Genomic DNA, 13,317 nt, shown 5'->3' on the forward strand with positions numbered 1-13,317 from the left:
CCCTGCACTCCCTCACCCACACACCTGCACCCACCTGCCCACACCCCTGCACCCCCTCACCCACACCCCTGCACGCCCTCACCCACACTCCTGCACCCATTCACCCACACCCCTGCACCCCCTCACCCACACCCCTGCACTCACCCACACCCCTGCACCCCCCTGCCCACACCCCTCCACCCCCTCGCCCACACCCCTGCACCCCCTCACCCACACCCCTGCACCCACTCTCCTTTGGGCCTAGACGTTAGGTGCTGCGGACTGGGAAGTCTTCCACATTGGGGAGAGGATCTTCCTCGCCGTGGCCAACAGTCACAGCTACGACGTGGAGATGCAAGCCCAGAATGAGTCCTACGTCATCAACTCTGTCATCTACGAGCTGAATGTGACCGCGCAGGCCTTTGTCAAGTTCCAGGACATTCTCACCTGCAGGTGCGTGCCTCAGCGGGCTGGGGGAGGACGGGCTGATCTCTGGGATGCCCATCGTGTCGGAATCCCCTTCAGTGGAATCCTCACCATCCTTCCCACGCAAGGACTGGCCTGGGAAAGTCAGTACCACTCTGAGCCACAGGCTTGGTTCCCAGAGCTCTGCACGCTCATACCCGCCACCTCCTTTCATCTGGGCGGTGGAGAGGGGAAGGGGCTTCGTGCCTGTCGTGTGGAGGAGCAGCCAAGGCCCCACAGGGGCAGGTTCGAGGGGCAGGCCTCGAGCAGCTCTTCCGACCGTTGCCCGTTGCCTGCTGATGCCCGCTGCCATGGCAGGGTTACTTCCTTCCCCAGAGGCGGCATCCTCCTCCTTGGCAACACCTGGACACTGAGACATGCGTGTTGAGACAGACGTGAGACCCAGGGAAGCTGGAGGGGGGTTCATATGTAGACAGGGTCGGGCTCCAGATGACACGCTCTGCGGGGCCACAGGAGGTTGTGTGGACACCGTATTTGGCACAGGGGGCACTGAAAATCCATAACTGTCCTGATCAGCATGGGGCCTCCTCTGGGGTGGAATTCAGAAGTCTGTGACTGAAACTGCAATTGAATCCGTATGACTCGGACCCCAGAGCTGGAATCCAGCCCATGCCCATCCTGGAATGGAGTAGGCCGCTTTTCAGGTGCCCTTTGGGTTTCATTCACTCCTGTTTCACTGAGTAACGATTCACCAGCCCCGCCTGGGCACTGAGAGACACGACAACACTCAGAGGAGAAAAGTCTGCAGGACAAGCTGCTCTGTGGGAGGGCAGGCTGCGGTGCGGCGGAGTCTCGTGACCCAGGCACCGAGGAGCCAGCCGGTGTGCATGCCACCTAGCTGTGCGCGCCGTAGGAGGCACAGAGAAGGCTCTGGAAGGGAGCGCCCCGCCAGCAGCCATCACCCCAGGGCCAGGCGGGCTGCAGGGCATGCAGGCAGACCAGGAAAGACTTTCCCTACTTGCTGCGTTACTTCTGAACTGCTGGTTTTGCAAAGGTCTAGCTGACTAATATCTTACTTAGATGATTTTTAAACTTTTTTTTAAAAAGCCTCAGAATAAAGAAAGAGAGACAGTAGTGGTGCCTGCCGGAGGCATTGGGGATTCCAGAGTGGCCCCTGCGTGGCCTGGCAGCCATGGCAGGAGGAACAGGCACTGGGCGGGTGTCCCCAGCACGAGCCCACGCCCTCCAACGTCAACACCGAGAGCAACTGTAGACGAGGCATTTTAGAACAACGCTTAGAGTAAGACAAGTTGGAGAATGAACTGTGATTCAAAATAATCGTGGGATGAAATGTGCCTCATGGAGACGGTGCCAGTCTGGAAATGGATGAGGCAGACGCCTCGGTGTTTGAAGCTGTGGAGCCAGCAGAGCCCAGCTACACCGCGACTTACGGCCGCGTCACCCCGGGCAGTGGTGTGGACGGTTCATGAACTAAATCGTGAAACACAGAAAGTACTTACTAATTAAGGCTACGTTTAATAATTATTGTCAAAACAGCACACGAAAGCCAAAATCCTGGCCTTTCTCCCCGGTGTGAGGAGTCCCTACACTTCTGGAAGGCTCCATGTGGTCTCCCCAAGCCCAAAACCCTCTCGGGGGCGGCTGAGGGGTTCCTCAAAGCTGTGTGACCTCAGCTCTCACTGCCTTCAAGTGGTCTGCTGTGTTTGCTTTTTACAATTCAGTGGTTTTGTTGAATCCACAGATACGTGCAGCCGTTGCTGCAGTCAATTCTGGAACATTCTCATCCCCACAGAAGGAGCCCCCTCACCCTTTGCCAGCCCCTTCCCTCCCCCCGGGCAGTCCCGGTCTGCTTCCTGTGTCTGTGATTCCCCGTTCTGGACGCCGCACGGAAATGGCCGTGGCCTCTGTGCCTGGCTCTTTCTCACGGCACCGCGTCCTCCGGGTTCGTGGCGTGGCTGCGCAGCTCAGAGCGTCCCCCTTCTTGTGGCTGTCACGCTCCATCCATGCGTTTGCCGCTGAGGGGCGTGTGCGTTTCTGCCTTTTGGCCAGAGGGCCAGATTCTGAGGAATAACACTGTCCCTGGCAGGTGTGGCCGGGGCTGCTCTGGAGGCAGACTCGGGGACTCGCACTAGACGCCTTATTTTGCGGTTAAAGCGAAGCCGGCTTCTGACGTGAGCCTCAGTGCAGCCAGACAGGACCTCCCGCCACTGCCACCGCCGCTTGTCTGCCTCGGTCCTGGGTTTTAGAGCTCAGGTCCAATTGAGGAGTCACACTGACCCGGGGCCCGTGGCTGTGCCTCCAGACCAGGGCACGTGATCACGGGCATCCTCGTCCTCCTCCCGGCGAGCTGGCACAGGCTCCATGGGAACCAAATTATAACCCGCCAGCAATGGAGGTGGCTCCAGATGTCACCCTGACTGACAGAAGGAGTGAGGAGCCCAGGGCCCATGGGCTCTGCCCGTCCCTGGACACCTCCAGGCTCCCTGCCTCCCCTAGGGACCTTTCCAAGCCCCTCCTGCAGGTGGCCCCTCAACTGCCTCCAGGGACGCTCTGAGATGAGGCCCAGCAAGGGAGGGGCCCTTCTGCTGCCTCAAGTGGCCACAGCCCTGAGGCTGCTGAAGCAGAGGGCCGGCCTGGCCTGCATGTCAGCAAGACGCCAGCCTGTGCGAGCCTTCCACCTCCATTTCCTCATCTCAAGATGAGGGGCTGATGCCGACAGCTCAGCAAGTGGACTCCGGGGGGGGGAAGGGCTCCAGGAAAGCCACTTGCCAGACCCCTCAAACCGAGCTGACCCCACGCACAGATGCACCCGGGCAAACGCAGGCGAGGCTTATGCCTAAGACAGAACTCAGCAAGGTTGTCTGCAACAAGCAACAGCGCCCACCTGCAGGTCAGCATCTGTGACCCCGAAGGTCCTGCAGGCCCCTGCTGGAGTGACCTCGCGCTGCTGACCTCACAGCTGAGGACACGATGCTGAGAGAAGAAGCCAGGCGCGGTGGCCATGGCGCTGCGACTCCATCTCTGCAGTGTCCAGACGGGAAATCGAGCCCCTGCCTGCAGCAGGCGCCGGAAGCCTGGGACTTTTTCTCTGATCGTTTCAAGCTCTTAAAAGTGGACTTTTCGGCCGGGCGCGGTGGCTCAAGCCTGTAATCCCAGCACTTTGGGAGGCCGAGGCGGGTGGATCACGAGGTCAAGAGATCGAGACCATCCTGGTCAACATGGTGAAACCCCGTCTCTACTAAAAATACAAAAAACTAGCTGGGCGTAGTGGCGCGTGCCTGTAATCCCAGCTACTCAGGAGGCTGAGGCAGGAGAATTGCCTGAACCCAGGAGGCGGAGGTTGCGGTGAGCCGAGATCGCGCCATTGCACTCCAGCCTGGGTAACAAGAGCGAAACTCCATCTCAAAAAAAAAAGTAGACTTTTCTACCCCGGTGTTCACAGCAGTGTTATTCACAGTAGTCACATGGAGGAAATTACCCAAGTGTCCGTCTGAGGGTGGGTGGATGAACACAACGCATCCATTCACACAGTGGAACGTCACTCAGCCTCAAAAAGGAAGGAAATTCAGACATAGGCGACAAGACAGATGAGCCTTGAGGTCACTGGTGTCTGAGCTGCGTCAGACACAAAAGGACAAATACCGTGTGATTCTATTTCTATGCGGTCCCTAGAGTAGTCGGATTCATAGAGACAGAAAGTGGGGTGGTGGGTGCCGGGCTGGGGAGGTGACGGGGTGATGGTGACTGCAGGGGGACAGTGGTGACGGCTGCACAGCAGTATTAATGTGCCTCATGCCCCTGATCCGTGCACCTAAAGATGGCTGAGGTGGTACATTTTATGTTACATATATTTTACCACAATTTAAAATCTGGGGCCGGACACAGCGGCTTGTGCCTGTAATCCCAGCACTCTGGGAGGCCAAGGCGGGCAGATCACTTGAGGTCAGGAGTTTGAGACCAGCCTGGCCAACATGGTGAAACCCCATCTCTACTAAATATATAAAAATTAGCCAGGTGTGATGGTGCATGCTTATAATCCCAGCTACTCAGGAGGCTGAGGCAGGAGAATCGCTTGAACCTCAGAGGTAGAGGTTTTGGTGAGCCGAGATCGCACCACTGCACTCCAGCCTGGGCGACAGAGGGAGATCCCTCTCAAAAATAAAATAAATAAAATAAAATTTGAAATATTTTTAGGTAAGCAACTAATTTACATTTTCCTGGAATAGACCGACTCCTCTGTGACTTTGAGAAAACCACTCCCGACTTTGGGCCCGGCTCCTCCTCTGTGAATTGTGGAGGTGGCTTCAGGCCAAGCCTCCAGTTCTCCAGCGATGTCCGTTGTGTGCTGATACCCGACCGCTTGTTCCGCAGTGCTCTGGACTGGGAGTTTTTCTCGGTGGGAGAAGATTCCTTCCTGGTGGTCGCTAACTCCTTCGACGGGCGCACCTTCTCGGTGAACAGTATTATTTACAGGTAATGAGCTGCGAGCCGGCTTCCTCCCAGCACCGGGCTTCCCCTGGGGGCTCGCCTCCTCTCACAGGGCCTCCTCCGCTCACAGTGAGTCCCAAGTCAGCTGCCGTTTCCCGAGATTGGCTGGGCCTGGTGGACGGCCCGGGGCTGGCTGCACTGGTGTCGGGACTGAGCCGGCCCCTGCCCCAGGTGTAGCCATGACCCACGCGCGCCGGCACTTCTGCCTCTGGAGCCTGGCAGGGATGCAGTGTGGACATCCTAGCCTAGGAGTTGTGGATATTTAACTTTTCTCTCATGGACACTGTAGTGCTCTCACCACATTTATTTCTAGGAGTTTTCCAAGTGTTCTAAGTTGAACGAATAGGGTTGGCTTTTTTTTTTTTAATTTTCATTTGCAGTTGCTTATCATGACAATCATTTTTTGCATCTAGCCGTCTCACCAAACTATCAGTTCTAATAGCTTTTCTTAAAAAGATTCTCCGGAGAGTTAGAAATACAATCACATCTGAGAATAAAGAACATTTCCCCTTGATTTCTAGGGTTCTCATTGAGTATTTAGTTTGCTTCCCTAGCTAAAGATTCCAGAACAATCTTGGATGGTGGCAGAAGCGGCAGCCGTCACACCCTGCTCTGGTTTAACGAGCACATCTGAGCATGGCGTTTGACGGGCCGTGGGCCATCCAGGCCTGGGCTGGGTTCTCCTCCGGCATCTGTGAGTGCGTGGCGCCGTTCCAAGACGCTGCTGCCCACGTCACGATTCAGAGTGAGAGATTTCCTCTGTTTCTCGGACCCGAGGCTGCTTGGTGATAATGCATAATTATTTAATAAGCCCTGACTTCCAATTGCTTATCTTTAAGCTTTTGGCGTCTATAATAGGAAATAAGGTTGCTCAGTGCTTTTCTTTTGGGGACTTAACTTGATCCCGTTTGAGGTGCAGCCTTATGATCATACACACTGCAGGGCTTTCTAACTGCACCTGTGGGCTGGGACAGTATGAATAGTAGGATTTTTCTCTCATTTCTGACAGCTGGGTTCAGCTCAGTTATAAAACCAGCTGGGCCTGGTACCTTTTTAATGGTACCTCTTCTTTTTTCCTTTGACAGGGTCTTGCTCTGTAGCCCAGGTTGGAGGGCAGTGAGTGCTCTCAGCTCGCCACAGTCTGAAATGCCCAGGCACAAGCGATCCCCCCACCTCAGCCTCCCGAGTAGCTGGGACCACAGGCATGCGCCACCACGCCTGGCTAATTTTTGTGTTTTTAGTAAAGATGGGGTTTCACCATGCTGGCCAGGCTGGTCTGGAACTCCTGACCTCCAGTGGTCTGCCCGCTTTGGCCTCCCAAAGTGCTGGGATTACGGGCGTGAGCCATCATACCCAGCCACAAATGCTGTATTTGAAGGCAAGGAGAAAAGGATGCATTATTTAATAATCCCGTATGATTAGCGAGATTAACTGTAGAATAAAACAAAGCTGTTCCCCTACTTCACATTGTACACAAAAATACATTTAAAAGTTCAAGTGTGAAGGAAGAAAAGCTAAGTGCTGCTGTATAACCTCAGGGTTCCATGAAGAAGCCAAGCCAGGGAGGAAAGCCTCGGCCCTGGCCACCTGTGTAACAGCTTTACGTGGAGACAGACGTCCCATTCAGAATCAAAAGAGAAAGTTTCCCACACACGTGACAGAAAAGGAACCCTTACAAACTAGTAAAAGATGAGAAAAACAGGCAAAATATATTAACAGGAATTTTTAGAAGAAAAGTATGAATAAACATTATAAGTGATTTGTTCTCAGAGCAAAACCCTGACAGGTTTCTCCGAATTTGTTTGGAAGCGTTTTAAAGATGGTCAGTGGAGGGGGTGGGGGGATCCCAGCCTGCCCTTCTCCACGAGAACAGTAATCACCATGGCTTCTCCAGAAAGCAATCTGGAAGAATTTAATACTTTAATTAAATTTAAACAACTGGTGCCCTTTGATGTCGGTGCCCTGCCTCTGGGACTCCACCCCTCGGAAATGGAAGCCGCTGGGATAAGTGAGTCCCTTTGAAGGCAAATCCCAGCCGCCAGCAGCTGCCTGGGGAGGGAATGAGGGCCGGGCAGCCCGAGTGGGGCCGCAGAGCAGCAGGCAGAGCTCCTGTGTCTGAGGACAGAGGGGCTCCCGCCTGCCTGGTGGCCTGTGTGTGTTAGAGGGGCCTGGAGGAAGGTCACCTTGCACCTCATGGTCACGGCCAGCCCTGGCAACTCCACATTTGGAAGCTCCTGGGGTAGGAGCTTGGGTGGAGGGGAGCTAGTGCTGGGACCTGTGAGATCTGGATCTTTCCTCTTCTGGGCCTCCGCCTCCTGCTTTGCAGGATGAGCAGGCCCTCGCGGCCCACAACTGCTGTCTCCATGCTGTGCCAGTTGCAGGGAATGGGAGAGGTCTGCATGTGACCCGGAGCTGCTGGGTCCCTGGCGGCGCGGGTGGGAGCAGGGGAGAGGAGCCTCCGCACAGGGCCCAGGCTGACCGGGCTGCCGTCTGTCCCGCAGGTGGCAGGGCTACGAGGGCTTCGTGGCGGTGCACAGCCTCCCTACCGTGGGCTGCAGGGACTGGGAGGCCTTCAGCACCACGGCCGGCGCCTACCTCATGTACTCCAGCGCCAAGGAGCCCCTCTCCAGGGTCCTGCGGCTGAGGACGCACTGAGGCCGGGGCCATCGGGAGCCGCTGGAGTGGCCGGATGGGGCGGGACCCCAGCACCTCCCCCTAAATGGCCCTGGACGTCTGGTGGGCGGAACCTCGGGCAGCCGGGGCCTGGGCTGCGGGCAGGGTGCAGGTGGGGCCGTCTGCAGCCTTGGTTCGGGCAGGAACGTGCATCCACCTCTGGGTGGTTCTGAGCCACAGCCCACAACTCTGGGTCCTGCAGGCGGAGGTCGCCCATCTGACTGTCAGGCGGGGATTTCACCACCAATGAAACGTTCTATAAAGATTTACCTCAAACAACAGGCCCTCAGGCTTGTGACCCTAAGCTGGCCTCGCGCCAGCCCCTCCCGCTGTGTGCACCCGGCCGCCCAAGTAGACGTGGTGCCGCCCTTGACGCTGACCGCGATGCCTCCACCTATTTACTGTGTTTTATCTGAGCGGAACTGTATTTATATTGCTCTTTACAAAACCACTCAGCAGCAGGCGAGTACAGCCCTTTGCCACAGACACAGACAGAGGGCCATCTCCCCCGTACAGGGAGCGGCCTCCCTCCCAGCCTCAGTTTACCCACAAATCCACTGGGGCCAGGTCAGAAATAACAAGCCTGGGTGTGGCCTGGGTGGCACCCCCTCCCCAAGTTCCCACCCACAGGGACCTGAGTTCCCTGTGGAATTGCTTCTGGGCCCAGGATTTCTCTTTCTCTTTCTTTTTTTTTTTAAAGATGGGGTTTCACCATGTGGGTCAGGCTGGTCTTGAACTCCCAACTTCAGGGATCACCTCAGGTGATCCGCCCGCCTTGGCCTGCAAAGTGCTTGGATTACAGGCGTGAGCCACCACGCCCGGCCCCAGGCCCAGGATTTCTTTCCCTGTTCCGCAGCATTTTAATGACCTGCCCTCCAGCTGACGGGCCGTGGACTGTTCAGGCTGTCCCAGCCCCCTGATGGCAGTGTTCTCCACCGGCTCACCTGTGGTCATCTTGTCTCTGCAGCCGGGAGAGCTGCGTGTCCACCCGTCACAGGCAGCAAGGACAGGAGGTGGTGAGGGGCGCGAGGACCCGGGGCTCCTCCCTCTTAATGCATGTGGGTGCCGGAGAAAGCCTTCCCCAGACGAGAGGAGGCTCAGACACCAGGCTCGGGGGCCGCGCAGCGCAGACCAGACCCGCTAGGGTCTTCCCGAACCACGCTCCTGCTTCTGCGACACAAGTCGGAACAGCAACGATCCCGAGAGAGTTTACAATTCGCTTTTTCCGCCAGTCGGAACTGCAGACAGAACTTCCTGCTCTCCACACGGCAGCCGTCTGTTCGCCTTCAGTTCACGATGAAATGGGAGCCCCCCTCGTCTGGCAAATAATGCGCTCCGTGTCCGCTTCAGCCGGCTTTGCGGCCTTCGTGTTCTTCCGGGCGTCGCTGTGGCCCCGGGAGAGCCAGTCCCCGCCGAGGGCAGACGCCGAGCGCCTCCTTCCCCTCTGTGCGTGCCCGAGGCTTTCCCAAGCCTCCTGGGCACGGCGAGGCAGGCCCTGCTCTCCTTACCCGTCACTCCGAGGGTCCCACTCACACATAATTGAGTTGACCCAATAAGTTGGGTCAGCACTTGCAAAAGGAAGATAAAAACTCCAGACCCAGTTCACTCTACCAGGAAGACAAAATTAAGCTGAAAGCTGAGTCATTCAAGAAGCTGCCTTTCCCTTTGTCCCGAAGCAGACAGCCACGGCATCTCCACCAGCGGCCACGGCATCTCCACCAGCGGCCATGGCATCTCCACCAGCGGCCACGCCGTGGGCACCTTGCCTCATGGAAAACGCCGATTAACTGAGCATGAGGTGAACACTTCACTGCCCCCACCGGCTCCTTTTCCCCTGCAGCCGGGGAGTCAGCCATGTGACCACACCCTCCCTCCGGCCCTCCAGCCGCTGGCCTTTCCCCCTCACTGAAGCCCTCAACCTCATCTTAGAGAAGGGCACAGACCTGTCCCCTGGGTGCGTCCTTAGCTGTGGCAAAACAAACTTCTCCACCGACCGAGGCCCGTCTCGGGTACTTTCCTGCTTTGCAGACGCAGCCACGCGCCTTTCCAGCTGGGCCTGGTTCTCTCACTGGTCTGCACCGGCGGAGTGATTTGTTTCAGTTCACGTGAGGCTGACGGTGCCACAAGCGTTCCAACTTCCATCTCAGCCAGACCCCCTCATTCCCCAAACTGTTCTAGATTTGGCCTTATTTTGGAAATCAGAGCCTGGCTTGAGCAGCTGGAAAATCTAAGACCTTCTAAGTCAAGTCACCAAACACTCAGGATTCGGGTCGCAAACTGAAAGTGTCCGACCAGGTCTCAGTCGACTTACAGGGTTATGACGCCAAGGCTGAGCATCTGCCTGGGTAGAAGCAGCGCCAGTCACGGCGGGACCTGTGGCCCGGCCTTTTCCAGAGAGCGTTTTGGGATGCTGGGTATTTAAAAGAGGAAGAGAGGAGAGGGCAGAAGGGGGAGGGGAAAGAGAAGAAGTGTAGATAGGCAGTGAGGTGAGCGGTCAGGTTCCTGCGAGGCTTCGATGAGCTCCCGCTGAGTGCACGGGAGGGCAATGGTGGGGAGACAGCCGGGTTTCCAGGAAGCATCTAAGTGGCCACGCAAAAGATGGACCTCTTCCTTCCCGCCGCTTGGGTGACCGCCCCGATGGGACTTTCAGCACCACAGTGGAGGAGGGGCCAGCAGAAGAGCAGGGCCCTTTCCTGCCTCGGTCAGGATGTGCCTCCCCTGGACCACATCTTCCTGGGGCTGACTCACGGGACGTTTCCAGCAGGGCTGGCCTGAGGGTGCTGGAGCTTTATTTTTGTGCTGGTGTAGGCACTTTTCAGGCTCAGATTAAAGTCCCTTTAGCTGTGTATTTACCCTCCCAACAGCACTTTGTGAACCCCTCTCCTGTCTGTCAGGGCTTGAACCAATAAGCTTGGTAGCTCCAATTCCGAGACACAAAACCTGGCTCCAGCCAAGCTTCTGGCAGCTTCTCTGCGGCCGTTTTCACCACCCTTTATCTTCCCCACTTCTCCATCGTTGCTTTGCCGACGTGGGCGTCTGCCCCCAAGGACCGGGGGAGACCTGGAATCGGGGATATGCAGCACTTGGGCTGAAGATTTTGGGGAGGATGTGGAAGCGAGGGGCTAACCAGAGGTTTCCGCGTCACCTGCCAATCCCCCCTCTCTCCCCATCCCTGTGGTGCCGCTTCATTGGACGCTGAAGCCAGGCTCCTGATCTAAGGGCTACGGTTCACCTAAAATTCCATCCCGGGCCGGTGCCGAGGCTCACACCTGTCATCCCAGCACTTTGGGAGGCCGAAGCAGAGGGTCACCTGAGATCAGGAGTTCAAGACCAGCCTGGCCAACATGATGAAACCCCGTCTCTACTAAAAATACAAAAATTAGCCAGGCACATGCTTGTAATCCCAGCTACTTGGGAGGCTGAGGCAGGAGAGTTGCTTGAACCTGGGAGGTTGAGGCTGCAGTGAGTCAAGATGGAGCCACTGCACTCCAGCCTGGGTGACAGAGTGAGACCCTGTCTCAAAAAAAAAAAAAAAAAAAAAAAAAAAAATCCATCCCAGCATCCTCAGCTGGAATAACTGTCAGAAGCTACTGGCTCCCCAACGGAATTAACGGAAGCTGCCACAGCCCTCCTGACCCCACTGGACAGAGCCGCGCCCCCAGCAGACGTGAGCTCCTCCATCCTCTGAGCTGGCCCCGCTGCTGTCTTGGAGTGGGAAATCCTCTCCTGCGGAGTCTGAGCTTCAGACAGGGAGGGGCAGGGGCCCTTCTGTGTTCCGATCGCTGTCGCCCTAAAAGGAAGAAGCTGAGGCGTAAGGTCTAACCTAGAGAGCCAGCTCGAGCCACGGTGAAGACAGCGGCCTGGAAGACTCACACACAAGTGCACCTGGCCACGAGCTTCCTTTGGCCACGAGCTCTCTGGCCACGAGCTTCCTTTGGCCACGAGCTTCCTGGCCACGAGCTTGCTTTGGCCTTCTCTGGCCATCATTAGAGGCAGGTTTTCAAGGGCAAAAGGGGGACATGGAGCAGGTCCGACACAAAGCTCTTGTCAGGAACCCTCCCTGGCTCACAGAATAACGCTGCTGACTGTGGCGTGGGTCACAGCACCCGATGGTTGAGATTTGTTGGTTAGGGCTCCTCGTGGCCATCACACACAGCTCCTGAAGATAGCACATACCTCAGGGGGTGGGACGGGACGCTGGCCCCTCTCCGTGTCTCTCTGGACCTGATCATATAATGAAAGGACTTGCATTCCTCACAGAAGAGTTCTTTTCTCATCAAGATCTCCATTTTCGGCTTTCTCTGAGTATCAGGATGGGGTCCCCTGGAGAGCTGCTTGGGGGAGGCAGGAGAATCACAGGAGGGGAAACTGAAGGGCTTGGACAGGGGCAGTAGCCCCATCTACAACCAGCCTCACGGAGCAGGTCACTGCGGCTGAGGCTGGGAGGAACCGGGTGCAGTCCCGCACGTGTATCCCCCAGACAGACCTGGGGGTTCCTGTGCCCGAGACTGGGGGGCGTAACTGCAGGCAGACGGAAAAGCCATGGAAAACATGATCCCTGCGTGAGCTTGGGGCTCACCCCTGGGAGGTGGTGAGTGGTGAGGTGCCTGGAAAATGAATGCGGAAAGAAAAAAAAATCAGCAGAGGGTTCCAGGTGTGGCCCTGGTAGAATCAGAGGATGGTCTGGGAGGATGGAGACGTAGACCCAAATCACAAGAGTTCGGGAAGTGAGACCTCAGGACTAAAACAATGGCGTGACCCTGAGAATTTGTCTCTGGTTCCTGGCTTGAGGGTAGGGTTATGGTTGATGGGTGGAGGCACACACATGCAGGCAGGCACGGGCACCTCTGTCTGGCTCTTTGGGAAGATGTTCTCTGGGCCGAAGAATGTCCGCTCGGTGAAAATATCAAGGAAGGTGATCTTTTTTCTTTTTGCGTTTGGTTCGAAAGGCGGGATTTTCATGGACTCGGGTTCAGGGGCACCGCCTGGAGGGACTGGCACTGGGTGCACGTGACTCAGCCCTGCCGAGCTGTGCACTCTGAGCTGAGCCATCCCAATTTCCAGCTGTGCTATGGGAAGAATCATGCCCATCTTGCAGGACTCTGTGGGGGACAAAGAGGTAGAATCAGCGGGAAAGGAAGTGTGATCTGTACCCCACCTTGCAACAGTGACTGATGTGGTTAAATCCCAGGACGGCAGGTGCACGCCCTCGCCTAGAGTGGTGGCGTGCACAGAGTGAGGGGGGACACAGCCAGACCCACTCCCGACCGCATTACGCACAGATAGCAACGCTGAGGGTCTCGGTGACAAGGGGTGGAACGTGTGGGGGTGGGGGCCTTTCACAGCCTGAGAGCAAAAGTAAAGCCAGTCATTTATGCTCAGGAACGCAAAGCCGCCGCCAGCAGCAGCGGAAGGAATGCAGCCCACATCTTGCTTGTTTAAAGCAGCAAGGGAACAAAGTGACATAGGCAGGGAGGTACTTCTGCGTCCCCAGCAAGACCTCTGGTTAAAAAGTGCTCACAAACCTCGAAGACAGTCAGGACCCTCACTTCAGCGCCTAATGTGATGTTTCCATAAGAAAAACAATCCTGGGAGGGGAACCGCACTAACTGGGTTATGTGGGGGAGACTGGGCCAGGGGGCCAGACCGCATGAAGGGAAAGAGCTGATGCGTGCTGGGCTTCACACGCAGGCAATGGGTTGGCAGGTGCAGCAATCCACCATGGCACAG

At 56.6% G+C, this 13,317-nt stretch overlaps 1 protein-coding gene across 1 annotated transcript; it reads left to right on the top strand.

Annotated features, from left to right (window-relative positions):
* The first annotated feature begins 204 nt into the window (after positions 1 to 204).
* Positions 205 to 13,045, top strand: LOC141582074 (thrombospondin-type laminin G domain and EAR repeat-containing protein-like). Its single transcript, XM_074389501.1, has 3 exons — positions 205 to 432; positions 4,798 to 4,899; positions 7,416 to 13,045. Exons 1-3 carry the CDS (start codon positions 332 to 334, stop codon positions 7,567 to 7,569), a joined length of 357 nt encoding a protein of 118 aa, XP_074245602.1. The 5' UTR covers positions 205 to 331; the 3' UTR covers positions 7,570 to 13,045.
* The last annotated feature ends 272 nt before the right edge of the window (positions 13,046 to 13,317 follow it).

Source organism: Saimiri boliviensis, chromosome 18 (assembly GCF_048565385.1).
Source record: "Saimiri boliviensis isolate mSaiBol1 chromosome 18, mSaiBol1.pri, whole genome shotgun sequence".
NCBI classification, from domain to species: domain Eukaryota; kingdom Metazoa; phylum Chordata; class Mammalia; order Primates; family Cebidae; genus Saimiri; species Saimiri boliviensis.

What these genes read in the sequence shown, in the direction of transcription:
- LOC141582074 (XM_074389501.1), top strand. Translation starts at nt 332, where the DNA reads ATGCAAGCCCAGAATGAGTCCTACGTCATCAACTCTGTCATCTACGAG. An exon ending in CAGGACATTCTCACCTGCAG is followed by an intron (nt 433 to 4,797) that starts GTGCGTGCCTCA and finishes CTTGTTCCGCAG; the next exon opens with TGCTCTGGACTGGGAGTTTT. An exon ending in GTGAACAGTATTATTTACAG is followed by an intron (nt 4,900 to 7,415) that starts GTAATGAGCTGC and finishes TCTGTCCCGCAG; the next exon opens with GTGGCAGGGCTACGAGGGCT.